Source organism: Dendropsophus ebraccatus, chromosome 2 (assembly GCF_027789765.1).
Source record: "Dendropsophus ebraccatus isolate aDenEbr1 chromosome 2, aDenEbr1.pat, whole genome shotgun sequence".
Taxonomy (NCBI): Eukaryota; Metazoa; Chordata; class Amphibia; order Anura; family Hylidae; genus Dendropsophus; species Dendropsophus ebraccatus.
The window spans coordinates 30,662,723-30,688,705 of record NC_091455.1 but is presented as its reverse complement, the minus strand read 5'-3'; the positions used below and the strand labels follow the sequence as shown (position 1 = coordinate 30,688,705).

At 43.4% G+C, this 25,983-nt stretch overlaps 1 protein-coding gene across 47 annotated transcripts in view; it reads left to right on the top strand.

Moving 5' to 3' along the window:
- Positions 1–25,983, top strand: part of RIMS2 (regulating synaptic membrane exocytosis 2) — a 424,384-nt gene that overhangs the window by 389,151 nt on the left and 9,250 nt on the right. For 45 of the 47 annotated variants that reach the window (XM_069957250.1, XM_069957246.1, XM_069957251.1 and 42 more), the window contains one exon: positions 25,084–25,225. In XM_069957250.1, coding sequence (XP_069813351.1) covers positions 25,084–25,225 — 142 coding nt within the window. Of the gene's footprint in view, positions 1–11,176; positions 11,238–17,387; positions 17,905–25,083; positions 25,226–25,983 lie in introns of those variants that run through there. The other 2 variants (XM_069957263.1, XM_069957254.1) reach the window with 2 other exon arrangements.

Sequence of the window (25,983 nt, the reverse complement as noted above, 5' to 3'; positions counted from 1 at the left end):
GGGGTGAGATTTAACACACCCTCAGTAAAAGTAGCATAGAAGACATTATAGAGCAGTACTGAGAAGTCTAACCTGTGAATCAGGCACCGGGGGAGATCTAACACTCTCTAGAAACTCCCACAGTCTCTGTGTGACTGTTGTTTTGTCTAATCATCCTTCATCTCTTCTCCCTTCCCTCTTCATTCTAACAGTAGCATGGAGGACATTTCAGAGCAGCACTGAAAAGTCTAAGCTGTTAATCAGGCACTGGGGTGAGATTTAGCACACCCTCAGTAAAAGTAGCATGGAAGACATTATAGAGCAGTACTGAGAAGTCTAACCTGTGAATCAGGCACTGGGGGAGATCTAACACTCTCTAGAAACTCCCACAGTCTCTGTGTGACTGTTGTTTTGTCTAATCATCCCCCATCTCTTCTCCCTTCCCTCTTCATTGTAACAGTAGCATGGAGGACATTTCAGAGCAGCACTGAAAAGTCTAAGCTGTTAATCAGGCACTGGGGTGAGAGTTAACACACCCTCAGTAAAAGTAGCATGGAAGACATTATAGAGCAGTACTGAGAAGTCTAACCTGTGAATCAGGCACTGGGGTGAGATCTTACACTCTCTTGAAGCAAGCCAGTCCTGCCATGTCTGAAATGGCGTCCTGGTCAGTAGTCATGGCAGCCAGGGGCCACCTAAAGCCTCTGTGGCTGTCATGTTGGATCTACTGTCTGTCATATGCAGGCTGTATTAACAGACTGCAGAAATGACAGTACACTGCAATACTGTAGAATGTTGCAGTGTACTGTATAAGCAATCGAAAGATTCCCTGTATAAAATCACCTATGGGGTACTTCTGATACCTGTAAGACTCAGGAATCAAACCTCCGACCCTCCAGCTGTTACAAAACTACAACTCTCATCATGCCTGTACAGCCAAAGCTTTATCTGTTAGCCGTATTAGTAGGTTTTCTGCCGCTTCCATTTACTATTACCGATCAGTAATTATATTATGCCCCTTCCCTTTATTCCCACCCATAGATACTTCTCATAGTCAACTATTTTTATACTTCACGGTCTTCATAGTGATAAGCCGTAAATCTTGCAAATTCTAAGAAACGATGGTTCCCTTCATTTTACAGAGTTGTCATTTATTGGTGTAGTAACTACTTCGGGAACGAGACTGTAGAGTCCGTGATTGTTGTCACTTCCCTGTAATAAGTAAGAGGTAACGGGAAAGACGGATCTCTTGGGAATGTCCGGATTCGGCTCTTTGCCTAACTAAGCAGTGTCCAGACTGTAAAAATAACTGCTTAACAAAAAAGAGAAGCAATTTCCCTGCATACATATATATGTACTACAAAAGTAAAGACGCTTAAAGGGTTTGTCCACGCTCAGTTCCATTGAAGTGAATGGAGCTAAATTGCAATACCACACACAACCTGGGGACAGGGGTGGCGCTCTTTTGCAGGAAAGTAGCTGTGCATTTTTTAATCCTGGATTTAAAGAGTTAGTTGGTTTATGCATCCCTATCTCAGGGTAGCATAAATTAGTGACAGAGAAGCTGAACAGAATGATGTATCACTTACTGTGCCGCTGATTTGGAGACATCCTCCTGAGTAACAAGGACTATGAGCACTGCACATTAGTCCACTCCATTATGTGTGTGTATGCTCAGTGGTCCTTGATATTCATGAGCACTAGCACACTAAGCCCACCGGCTGCTAATTGCCAGTTGTCTATCTATACTGTATATAGGAGGGTGGAGGAAGTGGTACAGCGTGAAGTCTAGTCTCCTGCATGTCCGAAGAATGGCAGAATGATGTAAGTAATACACCGTTCTGTTCAGCATTCTGTCACTAGTTTATGCTGCCCTCATTTAAGGTAACATAAACCTAGTTACAGTTTCTCTTTAAGATACTACACACAGCCAACCATGAAGACTGAATTGCCATGAATAGGTTGTAGCCTATTATTAGCATGGACACAGGATAGAAGTGGCCAGGGATGTAGTTAGTGGAAGGTCATGCCCAGGTGGTGCCCGTTTTAGATATGGTATTATGATACCAACATAGAGCAAGTCAATGAATCCTTGCCTCGGGTGAAGAAAAACTTTGTTGTGATTCTGGCCTGTAGTTTATACGGCTCCAGTTATGGTTGGCTTTATGGCACCTCTCCATTCATACAGTACATCAAACACCACTTTCCCTTTGATGGCTGTGAAATAGTAAAACATGATTTAATACACTTGGAACGAACATTTTAAAACACAAAACAAATAAAAGCCCCGACCCACATGAAAGGAATAAACCTCATCACGCAAGGTCGCTTCCTTCACAAACAACTAATAAAATCATTTGGATAAAGACGTTAGACTATCGGTTCAACCATGGGCCCATAAAAAAGCAAATCATAATTCTATCTAGCACTAAGAAGTATAAGATATAAGATAAAAAGTATAAGATATATCACAGAAGCAAAAATATGCTGGTATTATATTACAAGACACCTTATAGGAGCCACTAAAACATCAAGTCCTAAGGTCAGGTATAGCCCCCTCATTGCTTACCAGGAGACTAGGTGTGTGTGTAGGGGGGGAGTTGACTGCTAGGATGGCTATATACATCAGATAGCTGTTGGTCAAACACTTCCCCATTAAATTAAATTGCATAGGATTGTTTTGCCATTCCCTGTACAGTGCCACCTTTGTCTCTGTTAGGAACTGTCCAATGCAGGAGAGGTTTTCTATAAGGATTTGCTACTCATCTGGACAGTTCCTGACACGAACAGAGGTGGCAGCAGAGAGCACTGTGTCAGACTGTAAAGAATACACCACTTCCTGCAGGACATACAGCAGTTGATAAGAACTGAAAGCCTTTTTTTTTTTTTATAAAAGTAATTCATAGATCTATATACATTTACACCACAATTTGGTTTTCTTTGGATTACCCCTTTAAAGGCAACCTGTCATGTTCTGATCTACCAGCATCATTTTATAGAGCAGAAGGAGCTGAGAAGTTTGATATATAGTGTTGCTGAAGAAGATTCAACATAACTTATATTATATTCATTTAAACCTGTGCTTATCCTGGGATTAGGAGTCCAGGGGGTGGTGCCAGTTAGTAACTGACAGTTCTCTTTATGGGAGGGCTGTCAATCAGTGAGTATGCCCGCCCACTGCACTTCTAAGCCTGGAATGAGCAAGTTACAAGTGATACAGACTCTTTTCCCCACAAACTATACATCAATCTGCTCAGCTCCTCCTGCTCTATAACACTGTTTTAATTTTACAGGTCCCCTTTAAAACAGTAAAAGGTATACTACATTATTATTGCTCAATTGCTGATGTGATATATCGCGCCTACTGTATGCTACGATAGGACACTGACATGTGTAACTTGCCTTAGTTAATACTTCATGTTTCTCCTCCGTTCAGTTCCATTAGCAGTTTTATGGCTTTAATTATTCATAGCCCGGCTTGGCCTATTTTTACTGTTCTCGAAGTTCTGTGGCTGGAGATGCTGGGACCTACTTTAATAAGGAGAAATACAATTTACTGAACTAATTGCTCTATAAAAGGTAATGAGACCATTAACCCCCCGCTGAAGAGCGCTAGACAACAAAGTCTTGTATTGTGAGCGAGATCACATCATATAATAAGCGCAGACTAGAGATCGGCTTCAAACGCTTCTCATCCAGATTGTGTCCCTATTAACTGTGATTCATTTTGTTTTGTTGCCCCTATAGGCAGCCTGTCACTTACCGGGGAGATCTATCTATCTATCTATCTATCTATCTATCTATCTATCTATCTATCTGTCTATCTATCTATTATCTATCTATCTCCTATATATCTCCTATCTATCTATCTATCTATCTATCTATCTATCTCCTATCTATCTATCTATCTATCTATCTATCTATCTGTCTATCTATCTATTATCTATCTATCTATCTATCTATCTATCTATCTATCTATCTATCATATATCTGTCTATCTATCTATCTATCTATCTATCTATCTATCTATCTATTATCTATCTATCCAACTATCTATCTCCTATCTATCTATCTATCTATCTATCTATCTATCTATCTATCTATCTATCTATCCAACTATCTATTTCCTATCTATCTATCCCATATAAAACTATTTATCTATCTCATCACTTTGTATACAGGATACTTTGGCCCCTACTCTACACTACAACCATATTAAAGGGGTAGTTTAGCAAAAATAATTCTTTCAAATTGACTGGTGTCAGAAAGTTATTCAGATTTGTATTTTTTTATTCAGATCTTCTATTTAAAAATCTCTGGTCTTCCAGTACTTATCAGCTGCTGTACGTCCTGAAGGAAGTGGTGTATCAGCTGCTGTACGTCCTGAAGGAAGTGGTGTATTCTCTGCAGTCTGACACAGTGGTCTCTGCTGCCACCTCTGTCCATGTCAGGAACTGTCCAAAGCAGTAGCAAATCCCCATAGTAAACCTCCCCTAGTTTGGACAGCACTTCCTACACATATAAAATACGAATATGGATATACGCATGTAAAATATGACATAGTACTTCATAATTAACACTGTCTCCAGTAAGAATAAGTAACAAAGCCCTGACAAAAGACTCAGGTTTATCTGCATGACATTATTGGTTCTTGTGTACAGTGTTCTTACCACATGAATGGCACTAAGTTATATATATAAGTTATAGTTATAGGTATAAAATACTGTCCAAACTGTAACTAATGAAAACAAAATTGATATTGTCATGGCTTATATTTTACCATGCACAAACAGATGGGATTTACAGTAATACTTGCATCATTACACCTACAAAAGGGGAATCAGTAGTAAAGATGAAAAAAAAGAGTAAGAGGATAGAAGGGTAGGAGGGAAATGTTTTTCTCCAGATCTTCTTGTGAGAGAGAGAGGAAAAGAGAGACAGCCCCCCCCCCCACCGAGAGAGATTGCTCTGGGCTCTGTGGGAGTCTATATATCATAGGTTAGTAGTCTAAGGGCCCTATTCCACCGGACGATTAACGTTCGCATAATCGTTAACAATTAACGATCTCAAACAACCGCTATTGCAAAAGACCTGAAAACGTTCACTCATTTCCATGGAACGATAATCGTTAATTATGATCGTATTGTTTTTCTTCGCTATTGCGTTCGTATCTACTGCTAACGACCGAACGATGTCTTATTCAATGCGAATGATTTGCGAACGCTTTGCGAACAAGCAACGATAAAAATAGGTCCAGGTCTTATAAAGCCATCAACGATTTCTCGTTCGGTCGTTAATCGTTAACTGCATTTCAACCGAACGATTATCGTTTAGATTCGAACAATTTAATGATAATCTGAACGATAATCGTCCGGTGGAATAGGGCCCTAAGGGTACGATAATCGGACGATTTGGCCCGATCCGGCCAATTATCGTTCTACGTAATAAAGACAACGATCAGCCAATGATCGTTGTCATCGGCTGATCGTTGATAAAGGTTCTGACCTATAATTGACGGGCGCCGACCGCGCACCGCTACGTGTAATAGCAGTGCGCGGCCGCTGACTGATGACATACATTACCTATCCATGCTGCAGGGCCACTCTGACACAGGCCACTCTGAAGCTGGAGCGTGCGGACCCGGGGAGAAGCACAGAGGAAGAGGAGCCCTGCAGCATGGATAGGTAATGTATAACGTTTAAACAAGGACTGCAAGGACATCAGTAACGATGTCCCTGCAGCCTTTGTCAAACGATTATCGGGCCGTGTAATAGGCCCAGTAAATGAGCGCCGACGCTTTTTATATCGGCCCGTCTAATAGTACCCTTAGAATACCCCTCTAAGGGGTTAATATCAGTGTGATGGTCCTAAAGACAACATGGCAGCAAATTAGAGAGTGATCTATCAATCAAGACGGGTGGGCCCGGGAGAAGCATAAAAGTGTTGGCGGGTTTCCTTTAAGGTTACTCCAGGCTCCCCATCCCTGTTCACACTGTGGCTCCTATAGCCATCTGAGAACCATGTGTGCCTTATTAAACAGCGGTAAATTGATGGTTTTCATCGTAATAACGTCATTAAGTCCGCGTCTGCAGGATCGGTAATGGGTCTACAGCGCTTTTAATAAATCCACCCAATAATTTATTTAGCTAATATAGATTCATGGCCGGAGTTGCGGATTCAGCATCTATATACCATCTCCCGCACTCCATATAAACTGAAATGCGAGCCCCGTGCCGCCTTTATTTACTGGACTCCGGTATAGTTTATTAGCCGAGCGGCTACAAGACGCATGAAAAGCCTTCATTTCACATAAATTCATAGCATGACGGCTAAATCCACATGAAGAGCGCACTTCAAACACTTCTACCAAGATTGGCATCCTCCGCTAGTTGGCATGGAAATCCATTTTAATTAGACTAATATATAATTATAGGCAGATGTCCCACATACTTCTGTATTAATAAGAGGAGGCTTGGCTGACGGGAGAGACGATCTGTATTGCGGGAAGACGCTTGTCGATGAAACTGTGTCAATGTCACATTTCTCGGCCCTGTTAAGAGTACATGGACACGCCAGTCCGAATACTTCTCATTTGGACTATTACGATGTGTCAAGTGATCCCCTCCCCCACCTCCATCACCATGTGCTCAGTTATTATGTGGAATTGGTTTGGCAGACAGGAGCAACGTAAAGAAGAGCAATACATACAGCTATGATACCTACAGCCATACTCACATACAACACTAAAGCAGTTTTATGTATTTCAGGGTCTCGTGTTTGACCCTGACACAGTATTATCTCGTATAATTATTAGTTTTTAAAAAAATTATTATTATATATTAAAGGAGAAGTCGAGCGGATTATAAAATCCGGCAGCCAGCAGGGGGGAAACTAATTACAAGTACAAACTTACCTCTCCCCGGGCTGCGGACCCCAGTCAGAAGGCATTTTCCCCTGAGTTGTCATGACTAATGGACTGGCCGCTCCGCCAGTCAGTGACAGGGATGGGACGCCGCTGCAGTCAGTGCATCAGCCAGGAAGTCGTGTCGTCAATGCCTTCCGGCAGGGGTACCATGGCCAGTCCCGCCGCTCACCGCAGGCACAGGGAGAGGTAAGTTTGTACTTGTAATCAATATACCCCCTGCCGGATTTTATCATCCGCCGAACTTCTCCTTTAAGAGAAAGCAGGGCTGTGGAGTCAGTAAGCCGCAGCTCCGACTCCAACTCCGACTCCTGAATTTTATCAGGACCGACTCCAACTCCGACTCCGACTCCTGAATTTTATCAGGACCGACTCCGACTCCTGCTCCTTCATAAATGGCCGGTCATATACCAGGGGTATGTGTGTGCAGTGGATGCAGCCAGTCTCCAGCCTCCATGTCCTGAACAACTCAGAACTAGACTAGATGGAGCAGGTGGTCTTTTCCTGCTGACAATATTCTATGTTTCTAACTTAATATTCACCATACTTAAAGAAACACTGGTAACAATGCCAGATCCCTGTGATATAGAGGTCAGCCATAGTGATATACAGGGGGCCACACATAGTGATATAGAGAGGGGTCACACATCGTGATACAGAGAGGGGTCACACATAGTGATATATAGAGAGGGGTCACACATAGTGATATAGAGAGGGGTCACACATAGCGATATAGAGAGGCGTCACACATAGTGATATAGAGAGGGGTCACACATAGTGATATAGAAGGTCACTGTGGGGGCACGCAATAGCACGCACACACACACACACAGCCTGCTGCAGCCATAGCATACACACACACAGCCTGCTGCAGCTATAGCACACACACACCCACACAGCCTGCTGCAGCTATAGCACACAGACACAGCCTGCTGCAGCCATAGCATACACACAGCCTGCTGCAGCCATAGCGCACACACCACACACACAGCCTGCTGCGGCCATAGCACACATACACACAGCCTGCTGCAGCCATAGTGTGCACACACACAGCTTGCTGCAGCCATAGCACACATACACACACACACAGCCTGCTGCGGCCATAGCACACATACACACAGCCTGCTGCAGCCATAGTGTGCACACACACAGCTTGCTGCAGCCATAGCACACATACACACACACAGCCTGCTGTAGTCATAACACACACAGCCTACTGCAGCCATAGCACGCACACACACACACACACACAGCCTGCTGCAGCCATAGCATACACACACACCCACACAGCCTGCTGCAGCTATAGCACACACACACACACACACACACACACACACACACAGCCTGCTGCAGCCATAGCATACACACACACCCACACAGCCTGCTGCAGCTATAGAACACACACATACACAGCCTGCTGCAGCTATAGCACACACACACAGCCTGTTACAGCCATAGCACACACACACAGCCTGCTGCAGCCATAGCGCACACACAGCCTGCTGCAGCCATAGCACACATACACGCAGCCTGCTGCAGCCATAGCACACACACAGCCTACTGCAGCCATAGCACGCACACACACACACACACACACACACAGCTGCAGCCATAGAACACTGAAGAAAAACACACAACCCTCTCCCAGGGAGAAAACGCCACACTGAGGACAGAGGTTACAGCTACACTACTTATGTCTTCTCCTCCTCCTCTATATTACACAGGATATCTTCATATTACACTGCTGCTCATATACAGTCATCCAGCATCCAGGAAGAGAACAGCACAGATCTCCCCCCACACAATGGACTCTTCCAGCACTGAAACAAACTGCCAAATAGTGACCAACATTTTTTCCCCGACCACCCTTATGTAATAGGGACAGTGACCCAATAGAATGTTGCTCACAATATATATTCATGCGCAAAACTTGTAAAATTCATATTTAAAATTAAATTCTACATTTTTTAAAGATTTTTTTTTAAAGCTGGAGTCGGAGTTTTTATATAGTATAGACAGATACTGATAAGTTTTTTACTATAATTTTCCCACCTGTATGTTGATTATTATTATCTTTTTCTATACATGATTATGGTGACAGCCTAAGCTTAGAGAAACATGGTCACTTTCTTTCAGAAACAGCTCCACACCTGTCCTCAGTCTGGGTGTAGGGTTTACAGCTCAGTTCTATCGGACTGAATGAGGCTGAATTGTAATACCACACACAACCTGAGCACAGGGGTGGGGCTGTTTTTGTAAGAAAGTCGCTTCGCTTTATCTAATCCTGGATAACCCCTTTTAACAGTGTTTAGTTATATCTTTTACAGCAGTCATATGGACTATAGGACACCGTTTTCCGGAACTAACTCATAGTCCAAATGTACTAGTATATATCTGGCTTTTTCCTAGCTGGTTGTGTCACACAAGCTTACCAGTAAATTTACTATTCACCACGATTCCAACTTGTCAACGGTCCCTGCTATTTTCTAGTTAGATTTATTAAATGTACTCGCCACCTTATGGCGTATGAATCTGTCACAGTACACCAGTTTAAAATATGGTATAAACAAGCAGCATGTTAGCGAGATCAGACAGATAGCGCCAAAATGACCGGAGCCCACAATAGTAAATACACTACCAATGGACATAAAATATACTTACATTACAGAAAAATACCATAGTATGTATGGGCTATTGACTTCTACTGGAGAGAGTTGTGGTCATGCTCTGTGATTTGTACAGAGGTTATTGTGCAGGAGGGGCTTTGACTATCACCTGCCGTGAATGGCCTTATCCTATCTTCTTAAAAAGTCTGGAAAACACATAAGCAATGTCTACTTAGAAGTAGAGAATAATATATATATATTTTTATATATATGTCATTGAATTTTATTGGGGAGAGTTGTGGTCATGCTGTGTGATTTCTTCAGAATTTATTGTACAGGCAGAGGGGGGAGGTGAGCTATCTCCTACTGTAAATGGCCTTATCTTCTCTATATACCTGTATAATGGAGTGTATTTTTTTTTCTTTGTATGTTATGCCGGAGAGCCACAGGTTGGAGGACACAACCATAAAAGACAAAAGATGATTCCTTTGCATTGCTAAAACCCATTTTGCAAGATTCATACCTCTCTATTGTGAGACGTTCTCTATATGACATTGCAGTAACTTTGACAATTATTGGAGTCGCTTCGTTTTGTCGCTGCCAAGATCGTTTCCCTTCTATAGATACAGAGCCCTGATTATACCAGGCCAGTCTTCCATTATTACACCGCAATAGTCCTGTCCTCTTCAGTCCGCCACTTCAAGGAGCAGATTAATAGCGGCAGCGTCTTTATGACTTCTCTAGGAAAGCTGTTATTTAGGTCTCCATTATACGATGCACATAAAGATTTATGGGGGGGCATGGCTCGCTCTGCCTTTATATGCTGCAATGCACAGTAAGTACAGGGGAGGGTCACTGCCCATGTCTAATACGGTAACCTTTTGTGTCACATGACTGAATGCGGGTTATTAAGGTGAAATATTTCTTTATAACAGCCTACACCCTCAGTATTATGCCGCGTAACCTCTATAGCTTTTTATTACGCTGTAGTCATAACAAAGACAGCGGAGGCCTGGTCACAGCTTACAGCAGACCTCATGTACATGAGCGTAAAGGGGTACTCCGGCAAATATCTACATATATATATATATATATATATTATTTTATTATTTTTTTTACTTTCCTATAATAAGTTTGTATCTTTATAAGTTTGTATCTGTAATATTTGTTTTTGCTTTATATAACATTTTTATGTTAAAGGAGAAGTCCTGAAAAAAGAAATGTAAGTTATATAGATAATTGAAAGTTATATAGGTTTGTAAATTACATCTACTTAAGAAACTCCAGCCTTCCAGTACTTATTAGCTGCTATATGTTCTGCAGAAAGTGGTGTATTCTTTCCAATCTGACACAGTGCTCCCTGCTGCCACCTCTGTCCATGTCAGGAATTGTCCAGAGCAGGAGCCAATCCCCATAGAAAACCTCTCCTGCTCTGGACAGTTCCTGTCACGGACAGAGGTGCCAGCAGAGAGCACTGTGTCAGACTGAAAAGAATACACCACTTCCTGCAGGACATACAGCAGCTGATAAATACTGAAAGCCTTGAGATTTTTTTAATAGAAGTAATTTACAAATCTATATAACTTTCTTTAAAGTTTCCCTTAAAGTAGCAGTTTTCTGGCGTCAGCCTTGATAAATTCCCCCTTTATTTTTTTTTACCATTTTCCAGATCTCTGCTTCTAGTTAGTGCATGGGAACATTCTTTTCTTAAAGGGGTGATCGTAAGAATAAATCATATCACTTATCCACAAGGTGAGTAATAGAGTATAAGTAGCTGATCAGTGGGGGCCGACTGCTGGGACCCTCAATGATCTCAAGACCCCTGTCCCTGAATAATGAGGCAGTGCACAAGCCTGGCTGCCTCGCCATTCCTTCTCCATGGGACTGAAGATAGCTGATGTAGCATACTGTACAATGGCAGACCTTACAACCTAGGGGGATGGGGACTTCTGTTGGTAACCAGTCAGTATACCTGGTACGATGACAGCAGTAATATAACAGGTTTCCCTGTTGTAGAGAAGGATACATTATATAGTGTATAATTACCAGACAGAGCCCCGTCTTCAGCAAGGATCAGTAAGATTAAGTGTTAATAGAACAGCAGAGGCTTCATGTTCCTCCTGGTAAAGGGAGATGTCACATTGTAATTATTATCATTATCTTCTATTCTTCCATACAGTGCGGGAGACTTTTAAAGGGGTTGGCCACTTTATAGTAAAATAGCTCAGTATACAGCATTAGTAAGTGTACTCTCTGTATATACTGACAGCAGCTCCCTGTTTACCTCATAGAGGCAAAATCACACTCCCCTCCTCCAGGCTGTGCTGCTCTATGGTGATTCTGTCCATAAGATGGCTGACATGGAGGAGCATGTGACCATGCCTCGCCCCCAGTGTCCACCACTGAGCCTTTATATGCCTATGGTGGACACTGGGGGGCGGGGCAGGGTCACATGCTCCTCCGTGTTGGCCGCAGGTTGGCACATGACCGGCGTCTCTATTCATTCTCTATGGAGCTGCCAGATAGAGCTGGATACAGCTCCTGTGATCTCTTACTTGTGGATAGGGGACAAGTAGGTTTTAATCGGAGAACCCCTTTAACTTTTGAACTCCAGCTACGATTACTCAATCAGCGTTGCTACAAAACGTCACCATGGTGCTACTGTAAAGGGGTTATCCTAAGATTTAAGGTATCCCCTGTCTACAGGATAGGGGAGTACTAGCTAATCGATGAGGGTTCATCCGCTAGGTCCCGCACTTTGGCTGCCCAGGCATGATGGGAATTGTAGTTTTGCAAAAACAGGAGGGACATATATGTCCTGAAATGGCCAATAAGACAATACCACCCTTTGTCTGTCCCTTACGTGTTATGTATGTGTTATGCCCAGATGTAGCAGAGCTATACTTATCCTTGATAACTCACAGACTCACCTGCAGCCCTTTAGTACTGTGGTTATATATATAACACATGTCAATGTCATTATTCACTATTTAATGCCTAAATTACCATACATCACTCTCCAGGTTCAGGCATCTCACCAATATAGTACAAAAATATGTTATTCAAACCTTTCTCAATTACAGCTAAACATGAATCACCCGCGCCCTGCGTCTTCCCAGATGTCGTACTAATGATTTATTTTCTAAAAATACCCCTTCAAGAATGTCAGGCCGGAAAGCTAAATGAAGAACATTTATCAATTGACAGCATTGGTAGCGTCGGGTCTAAATTTCTAAATATTGCAGTATGGCGCATGATGCCGTATATCACCAGTCACAATATAACGTGACATCTGCTCAGTCTGTCGGTCATTGGAGGTTGGAGATATATGGGCTCATTGACAGACAAGGAAAATAATGGCGCACTTAAAGGGGTCTTCTCATAGTATATCATGTTTAAATGAAGAGGGGGTTATTGGGAATCATTAGAGACCAATTTCCAATATTGAGTCCCCCTGGGAGAATCGCATTGCATTATCTTATTGTTCTGATAAAGGTCACCGACCAATAACACTGTTTAGTCAATCATTATACAGCCTGGAAAAATACGGCACATTACTAGATGCTGGGCATGGGGGATGTCTGCGGATGTGTGTACAGATGGGTCATCGCCTTCATCAGTATTACAGGTGCACAGGCAGCCATGTGCATTATAGCTGACAACAACATGGAAACGTTTTATACTAATCCAGGTAGAAAGCTGAGCCATAACCTGGACGGCATCAGCGCGTGTTGGACAGACCATTGTTTGAAGTGGCCAGGGATATGGAGTTGATGCGGGGATCATTGTCAGTCAGTGGTCACTTCATCAGCTCCCTACAGTATAGATGGGTTGCTTTGGCAGCAGGCGGCCCTCCAGATCTGCTGTTTGCTTATATTAGGCCTGTCTAGGTACACTGATCTCACCAAAGCATTATATCGGACGATGTACCCTCTGTATACAAAGAAATATGATCTATTAGGGAACAGGGAAGACACAAGAGGAGTGAGGGCTCAGCTCACAAGATCTTACAATCTATGAGGAGACAGGAGACACAAGAGGAGTGAGGGCTTGGCGCACAGGAGCTTACAATCTATGAGGGAATATGGGGGACACAAGAGCTTACAATATATGGCCCCGTTCACACTGAGCAAGAACGGCGGATTTCCGTCGAGCTCAGTGTCCTGCTTTGAGTGAATGAGAGGGCGCGCTTGTCCGCTTCCTCCCCTCTCTGCTCAAAGAAATGACATGTCACTTCTTTAAGTGGAGAGCGGCGGCAATGGAGGAGCGCGCGCCCTCTCATTCACTCAAAGCAGGACACTGAGCACAGCAGAATTCCGCCATCCTTGCTCAGTGTGAACGGGGCCTATGAGGGAATAGGAGACACAAGAGGCGGGAGGACCCTGATCACAAGAGTTTACAATCTTTGAGGGAATATGAGGGACACAAGAGCTTACAATCTATGAGGGAATATGGGGGACACAAGAGCTTACAATCTATGAGGGAATATGGGGGACACAAGAGCTTACAATCTATGAGGGAATATGGGGGACACAAGAGCTTACAATCTATGAGGGAATATGGGGGACACAAGAGCTTACAATCTATGAGGGAATAGGAGAGACAAGAGGAGTGAGGACCTTGCTCACTAGAGCTTACAATCTATAAGGAAATAAGGGGACACAAGAGCTTACAATCTGTAAGGAAATAGGGGGACACAAGAGCTTACAATCTTTAAGGAAATAGGGGGACACAAGAGCTTACAATCTGTAAGGAAATAGGGGGACACAAGAATTATAAAGTGCTTCTTCCACACAATGGTTCATACAATATGGTGGTGTACATAAAGCTAGCCAGTGTTTGTGTCCACACCGCTATGAAGCACATTAGGGGGCGCTCTCTGTAATTGCCCTCCAACTTTGGCTAATAACTTAGTGACGTGACTGGGAGACCCCCTCGTCTATACACACAGAATCCCCTAACAGGATATGTGGAGAAAAAAAGTTATTCAAACCAATAAACGCTTTAAAATAAAACTAACCAGGAGTTGAGTGTAGTGGGTGGAATGGCTATTGTGAGTGACAATGTAGAAGCTTCATTCACGGCCGGCTCCTGTAGGCGTTAGTTCATTGCTGCACATCAATAGTCGCTCATTGTACGGCTACAATGTGTTCTTCACTCCTGTCACTGTACCCGTATTCTAGGAACACATCGGAGGCCATTATCTAGAAAGTGTTGTACAGGGTGAGGGAACAAGAACAGGCAGACAAGAAGAACGTGGTGATAGTGTGTGTGTGTGTGTGTGTGTGGGGGGGGGGGTCTATGATCTGTAAGAGTAAGGGGGTCCATGACCTGAAGAGTTCTTCACCTACAAGTTTCAGAATGTACTTTTATATGTTTGTTGACCCCTTATGTCTTCACCCACCATTAGACTGGTCACCTAGATTGTTTAAGATTCCATACATTCAGGCTGTGTTCACACTTATTGGGTGCCTTTCATAACAGAACATTGTTCTGGATACTTAAATGACTTATAATGGGATCTGATTCATTTATACAGATGTGAATGGATTATATATATATATATATTTTTTTTTTTTTTTTCATTTTCTTTTTTCATTCGTACACATAGACAACATAAAGATACTAAGGCTACTATTACACGGCCCGATAATATCTGCTAGATCGGTGCTCGTTTACTGGGCCTATTACACGGCCCGACAATTGTTTAACAAGGGCTGCATGGACATCGTTATGGATTGCCTTGCAGCCCTTGCTTAAACTGCGTACATTACCTATCCATGGTCCAGGGCTCCCCTTGCAGTCCGCTTCTCCCCAATCCCGCGCGCTGCAGCTTCAGAGCAGCCTGTCTCAGCTGACAGGTCGCTCAGCCAATCACTGGCCATGCCGATCCCGGCCAGTTTTTGGCTGAGCGGCCTGTCAGCTGAGACAGGCTGCTCTGAAGCTGCAGCGTACGGGATCCGGGGAGAAGCGGACCGCAAGGAGAGCCCTGGACCATGGATGGTTAATGTATACACTTTGCAAATCATCAGCCACCGGCCGCGCAGCGCTATTACACGTAACGATGCGAGGTCCAAACCTAATGGTGCGTTTACACAGGCAGATCTGACAGATTTTGGAAGCCAAAGCCAGGAATGGATTTGAAAAGAGGAGAAATCTCAGTCTTTCCTTTATGATCTGTACTCTGTTTATAGTCTGTTCCTGGCTTTGGCTTCAAAGATCTGTCAAGATAAATCTCAACGATCAGCCAATGATCGTTGTCATCGGCTGATCATTGTGTTTATTACACGGATCCATAATTGGCCAGATAGGGCCGATTCGGCTGATTATCGTTCCATGTAATAGGGCCCTTACACTATAGACACTAATGTATGCCTACATATGCACACTCACATACACGATTAACATATATATATATATATATATATATATATATATATATATATATATAATTTTTTTCCCCATATAAGATGCATATAGAGATACACCACAAAAGCCTAGAAATCCATGTGTATGAAGCATATAAGATGCACACAGGGATAGACAAGGGCCCAGATTGACACATACTTATATGCTTGTATAGGGAGGTTGGGTTATGGGGACCTGGAGAGAAGCCTGTCCCGCTCCTCCTGTAAATCCGCAGATGGTGCAGACATGAACAGACGTTGCACTGACTATAGGGAGGTGTAGTGAAGGGGTGAATGGTGCTCAGAGCTGACACAAGGCCAGGCTTTGCTTTCTCTATAATCTGTTGACAATGTTGCAACAAATCTGCAGATTCATAGGCATGAAAATCCGGTGTTTGCACAGATGATAAGAACTAAAAGTGGCTGGATACAATTTCTGTATAGCTGAATGGTGAGAATTTAGGCCCACAGTATTCCTAATTAACTCTATGAATAGTGTTGTGGGCTCCTCTGGCTTCTCTAAAGGAGTGGTCAAGGGTAAAAAAAAAAAAAAAAAACTGGTGTCAGAAAGTTATGTAGATTTGTAATTTACTTCTATTTAAAAATCTAACGTTTTCCAGTACTTATCAGCTGCTGTATGTCCTGCAGGAAGCTGTGTTTTCTTACAAGTCTGACACAGTGCTGTCTGCTGCCACCTCTGTCCATGTCAGGAACTGTCCAGAGCAGTAGAAAATCTTGCAAAACGTTTTTTCTTTCAAATAAACTGGTGGCAGAAAGTTACAGAGAAAGACTCTTTTTTTCCCCCCTGAAACGTGTCGGAATGTTTTTAATGCTTTGTGATATGTTTTAAGAAGACCAGAATAAAGTTTTTATTCTTACTATTGGAGCAGTGGACATTCCAAGTTTTTCCTTGATTGTCAGAAAGTTATACAGATTTGTAATTTGATTCTATTTTAAAATATCAAGTCTTCCAGTACTTATCAGCTGCTGTATGTCCTGCAGAAATTGCTGTATTCTTTCCAGTCTGACACAGTGCTCTCTGCTGCCACCTCTGTCCATGTCAGGAACTGTCCAAAGTAGGAGAGGTTTTCTGTGGGGATTTGCTACTGCTCTGGCTGTCCAGGCATGATGGGAATTGTAGTTTTGCATCCCTGATGTAGTGGATGTCCCATAGGCTTCTATGCCTGCAGTAACTGTGTGAGGGCCAGGCCCTCCCCATTACCTGCTATAGAGACCTGCAGGACAGCTGTACAGGATGCTCATAAATCTGCTGACATCTGGCAGCCATACCTTGTAAAAGCCAATGGAGCATGTCTGTGCTGTTTACTGTACCTGGCTGTCAGCCTGGGGAGTGCAGGAAGCAGTGCTGTTTACCTGGCTGTGCAGCCTCCTCCTCCTCCTCCTCTTCTCCATCACACAGTGTACCAGTCCCTGTCTCACCCCTGTAGTGGCACCTGGTTACTGGGGAGGTCTCATCCTCTTAGTGATTGAGAGGAGGGCAGGCTGGCTGCCATCTCTGGGCGCTCATTGGTGCCAGCAGGGGGGAGAAGAGCCGGAGCAGGGAGGGAGAAGAGCAGTGTGCACTGTGCCAGAGCCGCAGCCGGGGAGACACGTGTGTCCTGTGCGATCAGCCGCTCTCAGCTCTCTTCCCGGGATCCGGTGCCGTGTGGTGCCCGGTGAGGTCCCGGCTGCAGCGCATGTGGCGGATGGTGCACGGAGCGCGGCTGATCGGTACCGGGAAGCTGCACCCTCTCCGGGGCTCTGCTTCTCCTTGCTCGTGCCTCACACTTACCCGCCAAGACGCCGCGGATCTTGTACCGAGGATCGTCCAAGATGGGCAGAGAGCAGCGGCAGCAGCTGCGGGAGAGGGCGGCGGCGGCGGCGGGGGGGACCCGCATCCAGCGCTCCCAGAGCCGCAGCTCCCTGTCCGCGTCCTTCGAGGCGCTGGCCGGATACTTCCCGTGTATGAACTCGCTGGAGGAGGATGAAGGTGAGGGCCGGGGGCATCAGGTGTGCAGGGGGCATCATGTCTGCAGGGGGCATCATATCTACAGGGGGCATCATAGGTGCAGGGGGCATCAGGTGTGCAGGAGGCATCATGTCTACAGGGGGCATCATGGGTGCAGGGGCATCATGTCTACAGGGGGCATCATATCTACAGGGGGCATCATGGGTGCAGGGGGCATCATATCTACAGGGGGCATCATGGGTGCAGGGGGCATCATATCTACAGGGGGCATCATGGGTGCAGGGGGCATCATGTCTGCAGGGGGCATCATGGGTGCAGGGGGCATCAGGTCTACAGGGGGCATCATGTGTGCAGGGGGCATCAGGTGTGCAGGCGGCATCATGTCTACAAGGGGCATCATGGGTGCAGGGGGCATCAGGTGTGCAGGGGGCATCATGGGTGCAGGGGGCATCAGGTCTGCAGGGGGCATCATGGGTGCAGGGGGCATCAGGTGTGCAGGGGGCATCATGTCTGCAGGGGGCATCATAGGTGCAGGGGGCATCAGGTGTGAAGGAGGCATCATGTCTGCAGGGGGCATCATGTCTGCAGGGGGCATCATGGGTGCAGGGGACATCAGGTGTGCAGGAGGCATCATGTGTGCAGGGGGCATCATGTCTACAGGGGGCATCAGGTGTGCAGGGGGCATCATGTCTACAGGGAGCATCAGGTGTGCAGGGGGCATCATGTCTACAGGGAGCATCATGTGTGCAGGGGGCATCATGGGTGCAGGGGGCATCAGGTGTGCAGGGGGCATCATGGGTGCAGTGGGCATCAGGTGTGCAGGGGGCATCATGGGTGCAGGGGACATCATGTCTACAGGGGGCATCATGTGTGCAGGGGCATCATGTCTACAGGGGGCATCATGTGTGCAGGGGGCATCAGGTGTGCAGGGGCATCATGTCTACAGGGGGCATCATGTGTGCAGGGGGCATCATGTGTGCAGGGGGCATCATGTGTATAGGGGGCATCATAGGTACAAATTGTATCATGTCTACAGGTGGCATCATGTCTACAGGGGGCATCATAGGTACAAATGGTATCATGTCTACAGGTGGCATAGGGTGTAATATGAACAGGTGGCATCATGTGTATAGGTGGCATAGGGTGTAATATTCTGCACAGGTGGCATCATGTGTATAGGTGGCATAGGGTGTAATAATATGCACAGGTGGCATCATGTGTATAGGTGGCATAGGGTGTAATATGCACAGGTGGCATGTGTATAGGTGGCATAGGGTGTAATAATATGCACAGGTGGCATCATGTTTATAGGTGGCATAGGGTGTAATAATGTGCACAGGTGTCTGTAATAATGTGTACTTGGCTTAGTGTGTACAAGTAGCATGGTCTGTAATAATGTGTATAGGTGGCAGGGTCTCCACATGTGGCATAATGTTTATAGGTGGCATATAGTGTAATATTGTATACAGGAGGCATAGGGTGCCAGGTGGCATGGTCTGTACAGTTATAGAATGTACAGGAGGCATATGGTGCCAGGTGGTAACAGGGTGTACACAGACAAAATATAATATACAGGATTCTCTATAGATACACGTTTTTTCCATGGATGTATGGCACAGCTGAATAGATAGGATCAGATGATGCCAATCCTGTCTAATAAGCCACTATTTTTTTTTACCAATATAAAGCAAAGTAGTGATTGCTGGCTGTGTATGGTGCCACCCTGCTGCCTCCGATCACTAGCTGCAATGTAACAGTCATAGGAAGCCTGAGAGCTCAGGTGCCAACACAACATCCCTATGTAGAGAGATATAAGGTGCCAGGGTGCGGCATCCTCTGACCTCACATTACTGCAGCATAGGAGAGACCTGCAGGGCTGGAGAAGAGCTGGGCACTCTCTATTGTGTCCTCCCCATAGTGGTTGTCACTTTACTAGAATATCTATTATCTATCTATCTATCTATCTATCTCCTATCTATCTATCTATCTATCTATCTATCTATCTATCTATCTATCTATCTCCTATCTATCTATCTATCTATCTCCTATCTATCTATCTATTTATATATTATCTATCTATTTGCCTATCTATCTCCTATCTATCTATCTATCTATCTATCTATCTATCTATCTATCTATCTCCTATCTATCTATCTCCTATCTATCTATCTATCTATCTATCTATCTATCTATCTATCTATCTCCTATCTATCTATCTATCTATCTATCTATCTATCTATTTATATATTATCTATCTATCTATCTATCTATCTATTTATATATTATCTATCTATTTGCCTATCTATCTCCTATCTATATATCTATCTATCTATTTATATATTATCTATCTATTTGCCTATCTATCTCCTATCTATATATCTATCTATCTATCTCCTATCTATCTATCTTCTATCTATCTATCTATCTATCTTCTATCTATCTATCTATTTATCTATTTATCTTCTATCTATCTATCTATCTATCTATCTATCTATCTATCTATCTATCTATCTCCTATCTATCTATCTTCTATCTATCTATCTATTTATCTATTTATCTTCTATCTATCTATCTATCTATCTATCTATCTATCTATCTATCTTCTATCTATCTATCTATCTATCTATCTATCTATTTATCTTCTATCTATCTATCTATCTATCTATCTATCTATCTATCTACTGTATCTCCTATCTATCTATCTATCTATTATCTATCTATCTATCTATCTATCTATCTCCTATCTATCTATCTATCTATCTATCTATCTATCTATCTATCTATCTATCTATCTCCTATCTATCTATCTATCTATCTATCTATCTATTATCTATCTATCTATCTATCTATCTCCTATCTATCTATCTATCTATCTATCTATCTCCTATCTATCTATCTATCTATCTATCTATCTATCTATCTATCTATCTCCTATCTATCTATCTATCTATCTATCTCCTATCTATCTATCTTTCTATCTATCTATCTATCTATCTCCTATCTATCTATCTATCTATCTATCTATCTATCTATCTATCTTCTATCTATCTCCTATCTATCATCTATCTATCTATCTCCTATCTATCTATCTATCTATCTATCTATCTATATATATATATATTATCTATCTATCTATCTATCTATCTATCTATCTATCTATCTATATATTATCTATCTATCTGCCTATCTATCTCCTATCTATCTATCTATCTATCTATCTATCTATCTATCTATCTATCTATCATACATTTAACAGTAGATTGTATGTTTCAAGGATGGTATGATTAACAGAAGGAAATGTACATTGGACATATAGTGAAGATATATATATATATATTGGATATAATGCAGATTTGTCCTGTATAGTACCAGTCTGTATTGCCTGCTCACATAGTATGGTAGAGGCTTCTGACTATCATCCGCTTTCCTGCATTACATTACATATATTTCTCAGGCTCCCGGCATCATCATCATTACGAGGGGTGCTGCGTTTACCCCTTATGGAGCCGCTATGGTTCTCCTCCACTCGCAGCCTCTATGGTAGAGACTGGAAATGACTATCTGTACTAGCTGGGATGTCTCATACTACATCAGGTTATTAGATAGATCTCCATCCAGGACATATAGAAGATCAGTAGAGCTGCTCCCAGGGGACATATGCTTCCTAGGGGCCGCCTGCTGCAGGCTTTACTATTCATAGACCTGTTACATGCTACATCACCCCGATACAGAATATTTAAAGAGACGTCACCTGTTTATAGATGAAACATTCATCCATATTATATCCACACCCTCACGGCTCCGTGATACAATGCAGAGCTCCATCTATAACCCCTCTATTCCCCTTTACTGCTCGTTTGTCACCTGTTTTGGCCAAGGAGACGGACGGCACATTAGATAAGGAGGTTCTGCATGGGATCCGCTCTAGCTGTTGCATTATGCTCAGCACAGTTTTCTGACCATAACCTGGCTATAAAGAAGCCATAAAGAAGAGCAATAGCTCCAATGCTGAGGAACCTCTGTAGTGTGACCATCACATTCATCCCTATGTAAACCAAAACTGTAAGGAGTCAATAGTAACAATGCACCCATACAGACATGTGCCGGGGTCAATGTATCATATAGGTAGTTGTATGCATTAAAGTCAATAAAAGTTAGATTTTTAATATCATTCTACTATACACAACCACCAGCAGTTTGTATGAGCATAATATTTCCCATAGATCTCATATACTGTGGTTTTCTACATACATCATTTACGTTAGTATGGGACAATGCTGCTTTTCATGGCGGTTCATACTTCTCTCGATTTGTGGTCGATTTGGGGTTAATGTATTGACGCAGTGCAGTGACTATGGAAGACAGTACAAGCTTTTTCTCAATCGGCACATTGATCAAAGGACGGGCCTGAGGACATGAGATTAGTTCTGCAAGTATCTAAACTTTCTTTCATTACTTAAGATAAAAGACGTAAGTAGCGGCTGTCACTAGTGCGAGTGCACGGGGCCACTGGGGCCATTAATAATAGTGCCCCAAATCCTGAACCTGGTGATCTGGAGTTTCAGAGGTCATACCCTTCAGTTGGGTACATTGGGCAGCATTGTTCATATAATACTGCCATATAGTGTACTTATAACCATACCATATTGTAAGTGCCATACATTGGTGAACTAGCACTACCAAACTTTTCTCTGTGCCAATACCACCATCTATACATTGTCGCCCATTGCCAACATACAGTAATGAAATAGCAGCACCGTACATAATAAAATCTAAGTACAGTGCTGTATTGTGCAGTGTCTATATACTATACTGTATTATTGGCGCTTTCTTTCCCCAGTTATGTAAGAACTACTCTTCCCCCTTATATTGTGGTTAAATAGGGTGAAGTGACTGACATCTTTCTGGATCGTCCAGAGAAGGCATGATCCCGGTGCGAGAGTGCTACTATAATCTACCGAGTGTTATTATATGGGGAATGGGAGACGTCAGTCTGAAAGGTCATGGAGTCATTTTCTTCCCACCGTCAGTGATGTGTTATTATAGACACCGAGTCCTCCGCTCCCGAGCACATGGTCCATTCTGGCTATTAACATCACTGAATAGCAGGGTGGAGGGGGTTGGGGGGGGCACCTATTTTCTGTTGTTCTGTAAATTATGTTGTTTACGGTGGTTTCAGGTGATGTTTTGTGCCCTGTGTATGTTACGGTTTCTATTCTCTATCCCTTCACTCACATGAATACATGTCGGTTTGTTCTATATGGGTTGAATACATGTCGGTTTGTTCTATATGGGTTGAATACATGTCGGTTTGTTCTATATGGGTTGAATACATGTTGGTTTGTTCTATATGGGTTGAATACATGTTGGTTTGTTCTATATGGGTTGAATACATGTTGGTTTGTTCTATATTGGTTGAATACATGTCGGTTTGTTCTGTATGGGTTGAATACATGTCGGTTTGTTCTATATGGGTTAAATACATGTTGGTTTGTTCTATATGGGTTGAATACATGTTGGTTTGTTCTATATGGGTTGAATACATGTTAGTTTGTTCTATATGGGTTGAATACATGTCGGTTTGTTCTGTATGGGTTGAATACATGTCGGTTTGTTCTGTATGGGTTGAATACATGCTGTATTTGCTTTTAGTTGTGGTGGTTCATCTCCTCTTCACCCATATTTGTGTGTGTCCACTTAAGCACATGTATATACTCTCCTAGTGTGAGATGCTCTGGCGCTTCTTTATTTGTATTCAGCACTTTATATGCTTTGTGTTAGACAGTTTTACTTTGCTTTATAGGATATCATGGAGCTGTAATATTCGTCCAGGTTCCTTTCAATGCCTATATGTCTTTTTTGCAATTGTATATTTACTCGTACCCCCGTGGTGCTGCCTTACCGCCCACAGACCCCCGCTGGGCTCCTGGTTCCCATGCTCCTGCAGCATCACAACCCGGGCTTAGGAATGCTTGCTCAGCCAGTCACTGACTGGGACGGGACACCCTGGCGGAGCAGACCCTTCCCGACTGGTCCTGGCAATACCGGAGCTAGGGAGAAAATGGAGTCCGGTGGTGGTCAGTGTGCCTGTGATGTAGGGGCACTGGGACGGCCACTAAGACACCCTAGGATGGAATCCAACTTCTCCAGATGCTGGGAGTCAGATGCTGAGTATTCAGGTTCAGACAAATGTTGCCGAACCCCAACTTTCAGCAAGTTAGATCAACATTACTTTCTACAGTCCCACTGGATAGCTATCTGGCTTGGCTTACATTCCCAGTCATGTTCTGTGACTTCTTATTAGAGTCAGACATTGCAACCTGCAAAAAGTGACATCAGAGATGTAGTGCATGAAAGACCTCCAAATGTCTTTATGGCTGACTGTATAACAAAGCCTCTGTCCAGCGTACAGTATATAGTATATAAAGCACTCATGCTCCCTTCTTTCCATTCAGCTGAGAAAATGGCAGTGATTTTTTCCATCAGGATGAAAACTTTATTGTCAAGAACACAAGTCGCCCATATGCTGCGCGTCACATTTGGCAGTCGTATTACTTACCTGGCTAGAATAGAGAGCAGCTAGAAAGAGCGTCTCCTACCTTGGAGGACCTGTCCTGTCCTGTATAGCACCTGTATGACCTGTTCCCTCTTTATAGTCTGTTAGGGCCCTATTACACAGGACGATTATCGTGCAAAAAATCGTTATATCGTTTGAATTTAAACGATAATCATTCTGTGTAATTGCAGGCAACGATTGAAAAATCGTTCATATGTCGTTCATTGTTGATTTAGATCTGAACCTAAAATTATTGTTAATCGTTCGCTGTAATTCCACATTAATTCGCTCAAGTTCCGCAATTGTTCACTAATCGTTCAGTGTAATTGCACATTGTTCATTGTTTTGCTGGGATCAGAAGGAATAAACAATCATAGTAACGATCGTATCCAACGATTATCGTTTTGTGTAATATGGTGAACGATTTCAGGTAAACGATAAACAATCTAATTTGCGATAGTTTATCGTTAATCGTTAAAAATCGCTACATGTAATAGGGCCCTTACTGGTTTTGGCTGCAAAAATCAGATAAATCTGTTGGTGTAATAGGGTCCTAAGTAATAATTGTGGAGCTCTGGTTGGTTGTAATTGTGGAGAAGTGATGCGGATCTGAAGTTAACCTCGTTTTGCCTTCTTTTTGGCAGAAGTTGGAGGAAAAAAGTTGAAAAGCACGATCCAGAGAAGTACGGAGACAGGCCTGGCAGTAGAGATGAGAAACTGGATGACTAGACAAGCGAGTCGGGAGTCTAATGATGGAAGTATGAACAGCTACAGCTCCGAGGGGAAGTAAGTGTCTGCTCCCGCCCGGTAAAGCCCGGGGATGTTCACTTGTACACAGCAAACACATGCACAGACTCTTTACATGAATCCTTATTACATAACACACAAATATGCCAGATATAGGCCATGTAATACGGCCCTAAGTGTAAAGATACGCCAAAGTCATCAAACACCATGGGCCAATAATTGGGCACATTCTCAGACTGTCTAGTATAAGTCTACACAGCATTACTTAATTTACCCCACTGTATACTGTCGTATGATACTTCCATGCCGCAACATATTTTACGTAGCTGCATACACTGCACACGTTGGAACATGGCAAAACATTCTCTTCTATATTTCATGTAAGGCTATGTTCACACTACGTAAGGTTCATATTAATCACGGGCGTTGATGCCGATTTGAACAACGGACGTGATTTATACGAACCTTACATTTTGCTGCCTTCAGAGGGTTCCCGGTCGGTGTCTATACACATGGTATACTCTCCGGCCGGGATCCCTAGTGGCGCCGCAAAAAACTGACATGTCAGTTTTCTGCGGCCGCTATTCAATGAATAGCGGCCACAGAGAGCCCTGTCAGTGCACACTGTGGAGCGTGCGCTCCATTGTGTGCAGTGGAGAGTTCTGATGCGGGCACACACGGATGCGCCCGCATCAGAACTCAGCGGTACAGTATCGGCCAGGCTGATCTTTTCTGAGACCGGCCATTCCATGACCCGGCCGGGTCACCGAACGGCCGGTCTCATACAGCGTCTGAAC